General features: G+C 35.2%; 2 protein-coding genes across 2 annotated transcripts; both read left to right on the top strand.

The window, feature by feature from the left end:
* Positions 1 to 908: 908 nt before the first annotated feature.
* On the top strand, positions 909 to 6,812 carry LOC107000765 (taste receptor type 2 member 46-like). The gene is given in 2 exon segments (XM_015151082.3): positions 909 to 3,890; positions 3,893 to 6,812. Coding segments are annotated over 2 exon segments (927 nt in total). The 5' UTR covers positions 909 to 3,544; the 3' UTR covers positions 4,474 to 6,812.
* A 2,079-nt stretch (positions 6,813 to 8,891) lies between these two features.
* Positions 8,892 to 16,820, top strand: LOC700394 (taste receptor type 2 member 31). The gene has a single exon (XM_028829258.2). The coding sequence runs from the start codon at positions 14,033 to 14,035 to the stop codon at positions 14,942 to 14,944; it is 912 nt and encodes a 303-aa protein (XP_028685091.2). The 5' UTR covers positions 8,892 to 14,032; the 3' UTR covers positions 14,945 to 16,820.
* Positions 16,821 to 16,832: the final 12 nt, after the last annotated feature.

The following is a 16,832-nucleotide window of genomic DNA, read 5'->3' as shown; positions in this document are numbered from 1 at the left end:
ATTGACAAATGGGATCTCATTAAACTAAAGAGCTTCTGCACAGCAAAAGAAACTACCATCAGAATGAACAGCCAACCTACAGAATGGGAGAAAATTTTTGCAATCTACTCATCTGACAAAGGGCTAATATCCAGAACCTACAAAGAACTCAAACAAATTTACAAGAAAAAAACAAACAACCCCATCAAAAAGTGGGCAAAGGATATGAACAGACATTTCTCAAAAGAAGACATGCATACAGCCAACAGACACATGAAAAAATGCTCATCATCACTGGCCATCAGAGAAATGCAAATCAAAACCACAATGAGATACCATCTCACACCAGTTAGAATGGCGATCATTAAAAAGTCAGGAAACAACAGGTGCTGGAGAGGATGTGGAGAAATAGGAACACTTTTACACTGTTGGTGGGATTGTAAACTAGTTCAACCATTATGGAAAACAGTATGGCGATTCCTCAAGGATCTAGAACTAGATGTACCATATGACCCAGCCATCCCATTACTGGGTATATACCCAAAGGATTATAAATTATGCTGCTATAAAGACACATGCACACGTATGTTTATTGCAGCACTATTCACAATAGCAAAGACTTGGAATCAACCCAAATGTCCATCAGTGACAGATTGGATTAAGAAAATGTGGCACATATACACCATGGAATACTATGCAGCCATCAAAAAGGATGAGTTTGTGTCCTTTGTAGGGACATGGATGCAGCTGGAAACCACATTCTTAGCAAACTATCACAAGAACAGAAAACCAAACACTGCATGTTCTCACTCATAGGTGGGAACTGAACAATGAGATCACTTGGACTCAGGAAGGGGAACATCACACACTGGGGCCTATCATGGGGAGGGGGGAGGGGGGAGGGGTTGCATTGGGAGTTATACCTGGTGTAAATGACGAGTTGATGGGTGCAGCACACCAAGATGGCACAAGTATACATATGTAACAAACCTGCACGTTATGCACATGTACCCTACAACTTAAAGTATAATAATAATAAATAAATTTAAAAAAAAAAGAAAATATTAAGTTGAACATACGAGAAGGAATGCAAATTAATGAAAGTGGTAAATATATGCATAATTCTAAATGAATGTTTACTGTAAAAAATAATAATGTCTTGTTGGGGTAATTATGTAATTGACAAGGTATATGCAAATGGCAAAAAATACACTGGAGGTTGAGGTGACAGGAGTAACTTTACTTAAAATCTTTTTTGAGCTTTTCTATGTCTATGAGGAGATTTTGAACAATGACCCTGTAATTCTACCCAAAGGTATATATACAAAGAAATTGTATCAAATGATATATGAGAGAATGCTCTAGTAGAATTATTCATAACTGTTCAAAAAAAAGCTGGCCAAATATATATTAAGGATAGATCAATCATTACAGTAAATCCATACAACAGAACAACATAGAGAAGTGAAAAAAAAGCACACATACATGCAACTATGTTACTAAATTTCAGAAACACAATGTTGAGTCCAAGAAGCCACAAACAAGAAGAGCATGAGGATTGCACCTACAGACAGTTCAAAGCAGGCCAGACCAAGCTATGCAGTTTAGGGTTGCACAACTAATTGGTAAAGTATAATGAAAATCAAGAAAAGGATCATAATAAATTATGTATATTGCTTATCTCCAGAGATGTGAACAAGGGGTTACGGGCCTGGGAAGTGGCATGGAGTTGGACCTAGGCTGTTTTCGGTGTTCCTTGTCTTGCCCTGTATCATGGTTACTTGAGTGCTTATGATACACTGCAGTATTTCCCATTTTTGTTTTGGTTCATTTCTAAGTGTGTATTATAATTTTAATATAAAAATTTTAAATTAGGAGAAATATCTCATAGAAATTTACTATTACTCATCTCATTACATACTGAGGGAAAAAATAAACTATTTGTATACATTCTTAAACAACTCTAAGAGAGTTGAAGTAAGAACTTTCTTATTTAGTTGCAACATGAGGAAATTTGAGATGATGTTATCTGTCACCTCCAGATTTTTCCAAAGGATTTCTTCTAGCCTTAATTATCCACCTCACAGGAATAAACCTTTGCCATTCACCATCGATTTTTTCGTTTAGCTCCCGAATTCCTGACACAACAAGGTTGTTCATATTTCCCACACTCTTGGTTTAACAGAGTTCTTTTATCAGTTAATGTTTTACTGCAAGAGGAAAACCTCCAAAACTACATTAGATATTTATATGTCACAAGTTTTGGATTTCATTTTTCTTAGCTGGGTTTGGTGAATGTCTCCGGTGATTTGTGGTGGGCCAACTTCTGCATCTTGGAGGTCGTTAGAGTTTGGCCAATTTCATCTGGATCAGGTGGGGACAATCTGCCTTCATTAACTTCTCATTCTCCTTCTGGGAACAGTGTATTAGCCGAGTGATAGTCTCATGGTAAATGGAAAGAGGAAGAATCCCCAGTATGGAAGCCATCTCAAATCTTTATGCAAAGTGTAGTAATTTTCTGTTCATCAAAGTAAGTTAAATGATTGATCTCCAAGTTCAGGGGAAAGGTAGTCAGTCTTCCTGTGATGGGAGGATGCTGAAAGATTATATATCAAAGAGTCTGGTAGTCAGGAATATTTATAAAATTGCTGAATATTTTAATTAAATAATAAATATTTAAACATTAGACTTGAAAGAAACTTTACCAAAGGTCTAAGAATTAGAGATATGTTTGATAAATAAATATTGTTCATGGGCTGAAAACCCTGAGTGAGAAAATAGGACTAATTTCAGCTGGACAACCTCCTGGAAATGCATTTTTTATTTTGGAAATTACAAGAAAATAATTCATTCCATTCATAAGTGGTGTGCACATGTGTGTGTTTGTGCGTGTATTTATGAGCTTGTGAATAATGAAGTTACAGAAAAGTGTTAGCAGCAACCAGATCTTATGGAGTACTGGCCTGCCTGTGGTTCTCAAGTAAATCTTAGATACTTTTGATAAGAGAAGTTTGGATTCTGTGTATTTATATCTAGCATTTTAAAAAGACTATATAGGTGATGATCTTAGTTATGACCAAGCTCCCTTTAAGAATTTAGGCATTTACTACATGATCTCTGTATTGGGTTGTAAAACTTTCCTAACAGCTGAAGTTGCTAAAGACAAATGATGGAGAGGTTACACAAGAAAAAATTGCAAACACTGAAAGTGAATATGTCCTTGTTTGCATACTAGCAAATGAGAATTCAGGTTTCATGTCAACTTCAGTGTGAATAATTCCAGTGTGAATAATTCTTGTATAACAAGAACAGACAGTGAATGAATGAGTTAATTTGAGTCGTTTTGAAAATAAGAATGTTTTCCATAAAGAGAGCATTAAACTCATCCGTTAGCATGTCATGGTGATTTCTGGCTTTACACTGGTCAAAACAGTTAAAAGTAAAAAGAATGTCACAGGAGATACACAAATCAGGTACATATAGAATTTAAGGTTAGGATATTCAAGCAATCACATCCAGTGATATTACACTGGCATTTAAAAAATTTCTTTTTGTCTGTTTAGACATGATAACTTTTCTGCCCATCACTTTTTCCATTCTAATAGTGGTTATATTTGTTATTGGAAATTTTGCTAATGGCTTCATAGCATTGATAAATTCCACTGAGTGGGTCAAGAGACAAAAGATCTCCTTTGCTGGCCAAATTCTCACTGCTCTGGCGGTCTCCAGAGTTGGTTTGCTCTGGGTATTATCACTACATTGGTATGCAACTGAGTTTAATCTAGCTTTTCATAGTGTAGAAGTAAGAAGTACTGCTTATAATGTCTGGGTAGTGACCAACCATTTCAGCAACTGGCTTGCTACTAGCCTCAGCATGTTTTATTTGCTCAGAATTGCCACTTTCTCCAACCTTATTTTCTTCACTTAAATAGGAGAGTAAAGAGTGTCATTCTGGTGACACTGTTAGGGCCTTTGCTGTTTTTGGTTTGTCATCTTTTTGTGATGAACATGAATCAGATTGTACGGACAAAAGAATATGAAGGAAACATGACTTGGAAGATCAAATTGAAGAGTGCAATGTACCTTTCAAATACAACTGTAACCATGCTAGCAAACTTTGTACCCCTCACTCTGACCCTGATATCTTTTCTGCTGTTAATCTGTTCTCTGTGTAAACATCTCAAGAAGATGTGGGTCCATGGCAAAGGATCTCAAGATCCCAGCACCAAGGTCCACACAAAAGCTTTGCAAATTGTGACCTGTTTTCTCCTGGTATGTGCCATTTACTTTCTGTCCATGATCCTATCAGTTTGGAATTCTGGGAGGCTGGAAAAGAAACCTTTCTTCATGTTCTGCCAAGCTATTGTATTCAGCTGTCCTTCAACCCACCTATTCATCCTGATTTGGGGAAACAAGACACTAAAGCAGACTTTTCTTTCAGTTTTAAGGAATGTAAAGTACTGGGTGAAAGGACAGAAGCCTTCATCTCCATAGATTCACAAGAGGGGCATTGTGTGTCTTCTAGCAGGAAACTAAATGGAGGTGTATGAAACATTTTATATTTGCTACTGGGTTTTCTGTAATGTATGTATGTAAATAATTTCCAAATATATACCTAGAAAAGTCTTTTACCTAATGTTATTCTGGAAAAGTATATATGTGTGTGTGTGTATTTATGTGTGTATGAAAAACTGAAGAACATTGACAATAACATGCTTTTTATTGTTTTTTCACAAAAAATGCCAAACTATAGAAAATAATTCCTCAGAATTATGAAGCCATGTTTATTTTATGCATGTATTTTTTATTTCATTTGAAGAATTTATGTCTATTTATAATTATAAGAACTAACAGCTTATCTCAGGGAAAATATTGCTCTTTTTGTTGTTATTTGAACCACACAAATATACCACAGTGTGCTTAGAATTCGTTGTTTTAACCTATAACTTTTTGGATAAATAATGTCATTCAATTCTATCTCAATAATCAGGATGTATCTTTGGGGTTTTATTCCATTATGAATTCCTATTTTATGTTTAGTAAAAAGCAAACAGAATTGTTGTTAGAAAACAATGCACACAATAAAATTTGAGTGACAAGCATACGTAGAGTAAATTTCATCTATGTCTACCATAAACAGTACTGAAGAATATAAGATTTAATACAAGTATGTGAATAGCTTAGAAAAAAAATGTCTTCTATAAGAGGGATGAAAAATCATGATCATGATCTTGATTGCGATTATCGGCTTTCATATGCAGTTAAAAAAGTCATTTCTTCCAGCTTTTGAATTATAGAAAAGCTTTTTTTGGAATTGAGCTCTGATATAAATTATTTTAGCATTTTTTCTAAGGCGCTTCTAAGCCCCTGAATTGCTAATGATATCCTTATCTTCCATTTATCAAATTCCTTCTGAACTTCAGATAAGAGAACTCCAATCTTCCCTTTTCTAAAAAATACTGTCAATGTGAAAATAGTATAGAAATTATGGAAAATAATTCAGTGAAACTTTTTGTAAGTGTTAAAATAGCATCTATGAAATCTATGTGTTAATTAGAGGATGTGCCCTAACGTTGTAAGCTTGTTGTCAGTGATGAAATGGAAGTGTGTTGACATATTCACATTCATAAAGCATTATTAATAGGTGTATATGAAATAACAGTCATAGAATGGAAAAAGATTAATGTAATTTATTGAAGTAAAAATATATTTTGAATAAGAATAGAAAAGGGCTTGGAAAATATTGTTTAATAATATTTTATATAAATATAAAAATGTATATATTAGCCTGACATTACTTATTTTGGAAAGGATATGACACAATGGGAATTTTCATACACTATTCCTGAAATTATAAGTCTGTGCCATCATTTCAGCCGAGTATGGTATTATCTGATTAAGATGAAGGATTACATCCTAACATCCAGTATTTTCACTCTTATTAGAATACATATACATACACATGCATATCACTGAGTTTCAATAGCTAAAGTTGAGAAGTCCTCCAAATGTCTATAAATCCTCCCAATGGATAAACAAATTGTGGCATACTTATACAATGGAATACTATACAGCAATCAAAATTAACAAACGAGACTGACATGTTTACAACAGAATAATACAACAAAGAAAATGAACAAATTGGAGCTACATAGATAATAATACTCGCAGATGTGAGAGGAATTATCAAGATGGAAAATACATTTAGTATAATCTCATTTACATAATGTTGAAAAACATTATTTTTAATACATTGTAATTTTTTACCTTGGTGATAAATCTCTACAGTGAAACATGTGAGTGATCATTAAAACAATTGGGATAGTCAGGAGGGAGGAAAATATCGACAAGAAGACTTATATGGGGAATATCTGGATTGCTGGAAATTCTTTTTTTTTTTTCACCCTTTTATTTGGATCTTATCTGTGTGAAGTATCTTTGACTGTGTTGGCCATCATTGAATCAAATATCTAAATAAACTGAATCTGGAACATCCTAGTGCCCACATCAAAAGCACTGAATAAAGTTGGAATGGGGACTGGTGGTGGTGGTGGTACAGCAATAGGGTAGCCTAGTTAGGTTGCACAAGCCCATCAAAACACGTGTGATTATATGATTAGAACCAGGAAACTGGTTACTAGAAAAAGGAATTTAGTGGACTGTAGAGAGAAAATATTACATATTCAAGCACCTCACAACAGCTTAACACCAATTTTGTTTGAGGAATTTCTTTAGGAATTAAAATACAATAAACAACCACAGTTGCCCACTTTTTGATGTGGTTGTTTGATTTTCTTCTTGTAAATTTGTTTAAGTTCTTTGTAGATTCTGGATATCAGCCCTTTGTCAGATGGGTAGATTGCAAAAATGTTCTCCCATTCTGTAGGTTGCCTGTTCACTCTGATAGTAGTTTCTTTTGCTGTGCAGAAGCTCTTTAGTTTAATTAGATCCCATTTGTCAATTTTAGTTTTTGTTGCCATTGCTTTCGGTGTTTTAGTCATGAAGTCCTTGCACATGCCTAGGTCCTGAATGGTATTTCCTTGGTTTACCTCTAGGGTTTCTATGGTTTTAGGTCTAACATTTAAGTCTTTAATCCATTTGAATTAATTTTTGTATAAGGTGTAAGCTTTCTACATATGACTAGTCAATTTTCCCAGCACCATTTATTAAATAGGGAATCCTTTCCCCATTTCTAGTTTTTGCCAGGGTTGTCAAAGATCAGATGGTTGTAGATGTGTGTTATTATTTCTGAGGGTTCTGTTCTGTTCCACTGGTCTATATTTCTGTTTTGGTACAAGTACCATGCTGTTTTGGTTACTATAGCCTTGTAGTATAGCTTGAAGTAAGGTAGCATGACACCTCCAGCTTTGTTCTTTTTGCTTAGGTTTGTCTTTGCAATGCGGGATCTTTTTTGGTTCCATCTAAACTTTAAAGTAGTTATTTCCAATTCTGTGAAGAAAGTCATTGGTAGCTTGATGAGGATGATATTGAATCTATGAATTACCTTGAGCAGTATGGCCATTTTCATGATATTGATTCTTCCTAACCATGAGCATGGAATGTTCTTCCATTTGTTTGTGTCCTCTTTTATTTCATTGAGCAGTGGTTTGTAGTTCTCCTCGAAGAGGTCCTTCACATCCCTTGAAAGTTGGATTCCTAGGTATTTTATTCTCTTTGAAGCAATTGTGAATGGGAGTGCACTAATGATTTGGCTCTGTGCTTGTCTGTTATTGGTGTGTAGAAGTGCTTGTGATTTTTGCACATTGATTTTGTATGCTCAGACTTTGCTGAAGTTGTTTATCAGCTAAGGAGATTTTGGGCTGAGACAATGGGGTTTTCTAAATATACAATGGCAAATTCTATTTCCTTACCAAGGTGTGGTAACATAGATGTTAACCTTATAATTTTTTCTTACTTTTTATTAGATATTATTACTCTGTATATGTATGTTATACTCCACAATAAAAAATGTTAATAACTTCATGTCTAAAACACCAAAAGCAATGGCAACAAAAGCCATAATTGACAAATGGGATCTAATTAAACTAAAGAACTTCTGCACAGCAAAAGAAACTACCATCAGAGTGAGCAGTGAACCTACAGAATGGGAGAAAAATTTTGCAATCTACTCATCTAACAAAAGGCTAATATCCAGAACCTCAAAGAACTCAAACAAATTTACAAGAAAAAAACAAACAACCCCATCAAAAAGTGAGCAAAGTATATTAACAGACATTTCTTAAAAGAAGACATTCATACAGCCAACAAACGCATGAAAAAGTGCTCATCATCACTCACCATCAGAGAAATGCAATTCAAACTATAATGAGATACCATCTCACTCCAGTTAGAATGGCAATCATGAAAAAATCAGGAAACAACAGGTGCTGGAGAGGATGTGGAGGAATAGGAACACTTTTACACTGTTGGTGGGACTGTAAACTAGTTCAACCATTGTGGAAAACAGTGTGGTGATTCCTCAAGGATCTAGAACTAGAAATACCATTTGACCCAGCCATCCCATTGCTGGGTATATATCCAAAGGATTGTAAGTCACGCTGCTATAAAGGCACATGAACACGTATGTTTATTGCAGCACTGTTCACAACAGCAAAGACTTGGAATCAACCCAAATGTCCATCAGTGACAGATTGGATTAAGAAAATGTGACACATATGCACCATGGAATACTCTGCAGCCATAAAAAATGATGAGTTCATGTCCTTTGCAGGGACATGGATGCAGCTGGAAGCCATCATTCTCAGCAAACTATCGCAAGAACAGAAAACCAAACACCACATGTCCTTACTGATAGGTGGGAATTGAACAATGAGATCACTTGGACACAGGAAGGGGAACGTCACACACTGGGGCCTATTGTGGGGTGGGGGGAAGTGGGAGGGATAGCATTAGGAGATATACCTAATGTAAATGATGAGTTAATGGGTGCAGCACACCAACATGGCATATGTATACATATGTAACAAACATGCACGTTGTGCACATGTACCGTAGAACTTAAAGTATATATTTAAAAAAAAGTTTAAAAACGCAGAAACATAAAGTACATTTCTAAGTACAAAATTAGGGTGATACAGCAAATTCTCATAGATAACATTGTAATCAGATATGGTATCTCATAGATACCATAAAGGAGCATAGAGCTTTATGGTACTAAGAAATCCAAGTTAAAATTTAAAATTTTTCTTTTTCAATTTTGAGGCAGGATCTCGCCGTGTTGTCCAGGCTGGAGTGCAGAAGTACAATCTCGGCTCAATGCAACCTCTGCCACCTTGGCTCAAGTCATTCTGCCATCTCAGCCTCCAGAGTAGCTAGGGCAACAGGCGTTCACCACCACGCCCTGCTAATTTTTTCTAGTTTTTTTTTTTTGTAGAGACAAGGTTTTGCCCTGTTGCCCAGGCAGGTCTTGAACTTCTGTGCTCAGGCAGTCCACCTGGCTCAGCCAACCAAAATGCTGGGATTACAGGTGTGAACCACCACACCTGTACCAAAACATTACTTTAATTAACTAAAACAAAAGAAAAGATAAGAAAGAACTATAAATCCACCATCTTAGTGTTAATATGAGTTTGAAACATCAAAATTTGAATATTTATGACTGATAGACACTTTTTCTCTTATTTCCAATTTAATTATTTGTGATACACATTTGAAAGTGTCAGAAATTCATGAATTTACCATAAATAATAGTATGATGATATTAAATAAATATCTTCAAAAATGTGTCTCTAAATGAAATTTTATATTCATATTGTTAGCATTCTAATTTCAAAATACTATTCCTGTGTTCGGTAAAATTTTTTGTTACTATACATTTTTTGGCTCTGCATTAGAGAAAAAATATCATAGAAAGGCAAATTTCTTAAGGTATAAAGATATTTAGGGTGATCTTTGAGTATATTTGTGAATCTATAATGCCACATTGACTGCTATAGTAAAATAATCCAGATTTAGTCACCATGGCTAAGAATGTGAAAAAGCATTTGCAAGAATTTGACTTGCTAATGATGCCATTAAAAGATGAAATAAACTTGATATACTGTATTATTGCATAGAGTATTCATCCATGTTCATATAGAAAAATGCTCCAGATCCCCAAAATAGAATCCTGATTGTTGGAGGTCACTTTTGTTATCAACTTTTAAAATGTAGTAAAAGAAAAAAAAAAAAAGAAGCAAATAAATCATTGAAAATATGTTGGTTTTACATTATTCTTGATGAAATACCATGTGAGGATATTTGTCTAGGCCTAATGCTGCGAATTACAGAAGTATCATGAGGCCATGAGGAGGAATAATAGTGTTCTCTCATCACCCTGAACTCCAGTACTTAGAAACAAGACTGAAATCACATTTATGAAAAAACATTCTCCCTTTCACCTGCCATCATCATTCTCATCGTCATCATGTATATCTTCATCTATCTCATGGAATGATTTGTTTTTGAAATATTTAAATACATAATATGGAAAATAAGGAATTTTAAAAAGATCATCATTGTGAGAAAGTTACAATAGTAAACAGCAAAGTTCAAGTCGAGCTCAATACATTTAGGTTTAGAAATTAAGTGTAGTTTATTTTAGAATACATTGCCTAAGCAAATAATTATTTATGGACGACCTTAAATGAATCCTCATTTCACTAAGATCACAATAGAAACAATTTAGATTTTAGTGTAAATAGAACTCCCTAATAACAAAGATAAAGCAAATAACTCATTTTTATGAGCAAGCTTTTATTTCTAAAGAGCGAGTTTTTAGGACCAAATTGTCAAACAGAGGTAAGACCTCAGATCTTCTGTCACACTTGAGTGAGTGATGATGGATTTCAAAGGTTGTAGTTCTATAACCAAAACCATATTCACGGATAGGGATTAAATGGTGGAATTCCATAGAAGCACTAGATTCAGGTTTATTTCCATGGGACTTCAAGTCTACTTGTATCAGATGTCCTTCAGTTTTTCATAAACTTGTAAGTACTGTTTCACTATTTGATCTTTTAAAGATTGTTGTAAACTAAGAAGTCTTGATTTCTGCTAATAAAGCAGCGTAAAATTAAAATCATGGAATAGAATGGTGGAGCTGTTGTTGAGATACTTTGTCTTATTAATTGAAGTGACATTTTGAGATCCAGTACTTCTCACTGAATTTCTCTGTGAGGAGAGTTTGCGATGATGATCCAGAAACAGAAAAGCTACTATCCAAAAAATGCTATCACATCAAATCAATTATCAATTTCTTCCAAGTTGCAGGAGGATGCCTAGACCTTGCTTTTATTCTCTCTTTTGACCAAAGTATTCCAAAAGGAAGAAAATCATTACCATTCTCATGTCAGAAAAATGGCATGGAGATGAACCCAGGCTGTTTTCGATGTTCCCTCTTGTGCCCTGTATAAGCGTTACTTGACCGTTTCTGACACATTCCAGTATTTCCAATTTTTGTCTTGGTTCATTTCTAAGTCTGCATTACAATTTTAACATAAATTTTTAGTCAGGAGAAATGTCTTATAGAAATTATTATTACTCATCTCATTATATACTGAAGGGAAAAATCAATTAGCTGTATATACATTCTTATACAACTCTAAGATAGTTGAAATAGGAACTTTCTTATTTAGTTGCATTATAAGGAAATTTGAGATGATGTTATCTGTCAAGCGCAGATGTTTCCAAAGGATTTATTCTAGACTTAATTATCCACCTCACAGGACAAACCTTTGCCATTCCACATCTATTTTTACTTTCTGCTCCTGATTCCTGACACAACAAAGATGTACATACTTCTCACACTCTCGGTTTAGCAGAGTTCTTTTATCAGTTATGTTTTTCTGCAGGAGAAAACCCTCTAAAACGACATTAGATATATATATCTCACATGTCTTTGGATTTCATTTGTGTGTGTGTGTGTGTGTGTGTGTGTGTGTGTGTGTTCTATTTTTTGAGATGGAGTCTCACTCTCTCGCCCAGGCTGGAGTGCAGTGGCACGATCTTGGCTCACTGCAACCTCTGCCTCCTGGGTTCAAGCGATTCTCCTGCCTCAGCCTCCCACTAGCTGGGACTACAGGCAAAAGCCACCAAGCCCGCCTAATTTTTATATTTTTGGTAGGGACGGGGTTTCACCATGTTGGCCAGGATGGTCTCAATCTCTTGACTTCGTGATCTGCCCTCCTTACCCTTCCCCGCGCCTGTCCTGGATTTCATTTTTCTAAGCTGGGTTTGATGGATGGCTCTGGTGATTTGAGATGGGCCAAATTCGGCATCTTGGAGACAGAGTTTGGCCAATTTAGTGTGGATCAGCTGGGGGCAACCTGACCTCATTAGTTTCTCATTCTCCCTCTGGGAACAGTGTACTTTCTAGGTGATGTTCTCATGGTAAATGGAAAGAGGAAGAATCTCCAGTATGGAAGCCATCTCAAATCTCTATGCAAAGTGCAGTAATTTTCTGTTTATGAAAGTAAGTTAAATGGTTGAACTCCAAGTTCAGGCACAAGGTAGTCAGTCTTCCTGCAATGGGAGTATGCTGCGAGATTATCTATCAAAGAGCCCGGTACTCAGGAATTCTTATAAAATTGCTAAATATTTTATATGATAATAAATATTCAAACATTAGACTTCACAGAAACTTTACCAAAGTCCTAAGAATTAGATATGTGTTTGATAAATAAATATCATTCATGCGCTGAAAACTGTGAGTGTGAGAATAGGACTAATTTCATCTGGATAACCTCTTGGAAACTGATTTTTTGTTTTGGAAGTTACAGGAAAATAATTTGTTCCATTCATAAGCGGTGTGCCCATGCGTGCATATGTATGTGTATTTCTGAGCTTGTGACTAATGAAGCTATACAAAAGTATTAGCAGCAACCAGATCTTATGGAGTACTGGCCTGCCTGTGGTTCTCAAGAAAATCTTAGATGCTTTTGCTAAAAGCAGTTTGGATTCTGCGTATTTAAATCTGGCATTTAAAATGTCAATATAGGTGATGATCTTAGTTAAGAACAAGCTCCCTTTAAGAATTTAGACATTTACTGTATAAACTACGTACTGGATTATAAAACTTCCCTAACAACTGAAGTCGTTAAAGACAAATGATGGATAGCTTACACAAGGAAAAATTGCAAACACTGAAAGAGAATATGCTCCTATTTGTGTACTAGCAAATGAGGATTCATGTTTCCTGTCAATTTCAGTATGAATAATTCCAGCCTATAAAAGGAACACACAATGAATGAATGAGTTAATTTGAGTTGTTTGAAAATAAGAATGTTTTCCATAAAGAGATCACTGAACTCATCAATTAACATGCCATGGTGATTTCTGGCTTGACAGTGGTCACAACATTTAAAAGTAAAAAGAATGAGCAAGCACATTCACAAATTAGGTGCATATAGAATTTAAGGTCAGGATATTCAAGCAATCACAACCAGTCATATTTCATTGAGAGGTGAAGCCATCTGGACTTCCTGGGTCGAGTGGGGATTTGGAGAAGTATTCTGTAGCCAGCATGGGGATTGTAAAGTGCACCAATCAGCGCTCTGTGGCTAGCCAGAGGATTGTAAAATGCACCAATGAATCCTCTGTAAAAGGCACCAATCAGCGCTCTGTAAAATGCTTCAATCAGTACTCTGTAAAACGCACCAATCAACAGGATCCAAAAAGTAGCCAATCACAGGGACGACTGAAAAAAGGGCACTCTGATAGGACAAAAACTGAACATGGGAAGGGACAAATAAGGGAATAAAAGTGGCCATTCCAGCCGGCAGCAAAAACCCACTGAATGCTGTGGAAGTATTGTCCTGTTGTTCTTCACAATAAACCTTGCTACCGCTCAGTCTTTGGGTCCATGCTATCTTTAAGAGCTGAAACCTGGCTACTGCTCAATCTTTGGGTCCATGCCATCTTTAAGAACTGTTAACACTCACTGCAAAGGTCCGTGGCTCCATTCTGGAAGTCAGTGAGACCACGAACCCACCTGCAGGAACCAATTCCAGACACAACATCAGCATTTAAAAATTTTCTTTTTGTTTGTTCAGACATGATAACTTTTCTACCCATCATTTTTTCCACTCTAGTAGTGGTTACATTTGTTATTGGAAATTTTGCTAATGGCTTCATAGCACTGGTAAACTCCGTTGAGTTGGTCAAGAGACAAAAGATCTCCTTTGCTGACCAAATTCTCACTGCTCTGGCGGTCTCCAGAGTTGGTTTGCTCTGGGTATTATCACTACATTGGTATGCAACTGAGTTTAATCTAGCGTTTTATAGTGTGGAAGTAAGAACTACCACTTACAATGTCTGGGCAGTAACCAACCATTTCAGCAACTGGCTTGCTACTAGTCTCAGCATATTTTATTTGCTCAAGATTGCCAATTTCTCCAACCTTATTTTTCTTCACTTAAAGAGGAAAGTTAAGAATGTCATTCTGGTGATGCTGTTGGGGCCTTTGCTCGTTTTGGCGTGTCATCTTTTTATGGTAAACATGAATGAGATTGTACGGACAAAAGAATATGAAGAAAACATGACTTGGAAGTACATATTGAGGAATGCGATTTACCATCCAGGTATGACTGTAACCACGCTACAGAACTTAGTACCTTTCACTCTGACCCTGATATCTTTTCTGCTGTTAATCTGTTCTCTGTGTAAACATCTGAAGAAGATGCAGCTCCATGGCAGAGGATCTCAAGATCCCAGCACCAAGGTCCACATAAAAGCTTTGCAAATTGTGATCTCCTTCCTCTTGTTATGTGTCGTTTACTTTGTGTCTGTAATTATATCAATTTGGAGTTTTGAGAGTCTGGGAAACAAACCTGTCTTGATGTTCTGCCAAGCTATTAGATTCAGCTATCCTTCAGCCCACCCATTCATCATGATTTGGGGAAACAAGAAGCTAAAGCAGACTTTTCTTTCAGTTTTGTGGAACGTGAGGTATTGGGTGAAAGGATAGAAGCTTCAATCTCCATAAATTCCCAAGAGGGGCATTGTGTGTCTTCTAGCAGAAAACAAACTGGTGGTGTATGAAACATTTTCTATTTCTTACTGTGTTTTCTGTAATGTATGTGTATGAGTAATTTCCAGACATATACCTAGAAAAGTCTTTCACCTAAAATTAGTCAAAAGAAGTATACGTGTGTGTGTGTGTGTGATTTATATGAAAAACTTAAGAACATTGGCAATAACATACGCTTTTTTGTTTTTTCACACGAACTGTCAAATTATACAAAATATGACAAAAATTACTCAGAATTTCGAAGCCATGGTTTTCATTTATGTATTTTATATTTAATTTGTAGAATTTACAATGTCTATTTATAATTATTAAGAAATAACAGCTTATCTCACGGAAAATATTGCTGTTTTCTATTGTTGTTTGATCCACGCAAATATACCACAATGTGCTTAGAATTCGTTGTTTGAACATCTAACTTTTTGGATGGTAAGGTCATTCAATTCTAAATCAATAATGAGAATGCATCTTTGAGGTTTTATTACATTATGAATTCCTGTTTTATTTAGTAAAAATCAATCAGAATTATTGATAGAACACAATGCCCACAAAAAACTTCGAGTGACAAGCATATGTAGAGTAAATTTCGTCTATGTCTACCATAAACAGTACTGAGGAATATTAGATTTAATAACAAGTATGTGAATAGCTTAGAAGAAAATCTCTTTGGTAATAAAGGGATGAAAATTCATGATCATGATCTTGATTGCTATTATCATTTTCCATATGCAGTTAGAAATGTCATTTCTTCCAGCTTTTGAATTAAAGAAAAACTGTTTTTGAATTGAGATCTGATGCAAATTGTTTTAGTATTTTTTTCTAAAGCACTTCTAAGCCCTTGATTTGCTAAATATATCCTTATCTTCCATTTATAAAATTCCTTCTAAACTTCAGATAGGAGAACTCAAACCACTTCCTAAAAAAAAAAAAAAAAAAAACTATCAGTGTAAAAGTAGTATAGCAATGATGGAAAATAATTCAGTGGAACTTTTTGTAAATGTTAAAATAGTATCGATGAAATTATGTATTAATTATGGAGTGTGCCTTAACGTTATAATTTTGTTGTCAGTAATGAAATTGTTTTGACATATTCACTAATAAAAAGTTCTACTATAAAAAAGAAATGTACAGTCTTGTTCACAGCTAAATTGCATATGAAGGTATTAGTTGTTTGTATTATGAAATTTTAACGATGTTATTTAAACCTCAAGATAAATCATTCCCACAGCTGATTTATGTATTTTTTAAATCATATATCTTCCTCAATACAATGTAAGAACTGTAAAAAAGCAGATCATGTCTTCCTTGCTTTCTGTTGACTCACAGGTTCTAGAACCGAGTACCAAGTGTAGATGTTCAAAAATGATGTTTTAATGAACAAATAAATGGGTGGATAAAACGGATAAGTTGATGTGATAAACCAATTAAAAAATGAAAAGTAAACTCATCACAAAATCTGCTTGGACCAGAGCCTATATCTTCTGTAGAGCCCTCTTTTATTCTGGGTTCCACTCGAGACCGGTAGCCTTTTGAAACTTCGTTAATGAGTCAGAGCAATATTTTCAAATGTGGAATATGTTGGCTCCAAAATCCCAATAGGCCCCCAAAATATTGTGTCTCTTTTGTAGTGATAGGAAATATATAGAGCAAAACATCCTTTACTGTAATAAAGATTGTTTCGACGTGTGGACTGGGGACACTGAACGCTTTAAAATATCACCTATGTTGTAGGTCCCTGAATCTTCTCGGGTTTATTTATTTTGTTCTGGTATTTTACTTCCATTCAACATTAGGGTATTTTACTATATTTAAGAAACTTGCCACTTCC

This window comes from Macaca mulatta, chromosome 11 (genome assembly GCF_049350105.2).
Source record: "Macaca mulatta isolate MMU2019108-1 chromosome 11, T2T-MMU8v2.0, whole genome shotgun sequence".
Lineage (NCBI taxonomy): Eukaryota > Metazoa > Chordata > Mammalia > Primates > Cercopithecidae > Macaca > Macaca mulatta.
This window is presented reverse-complemented; position numbering and strand designations above follow the sequence as displayed.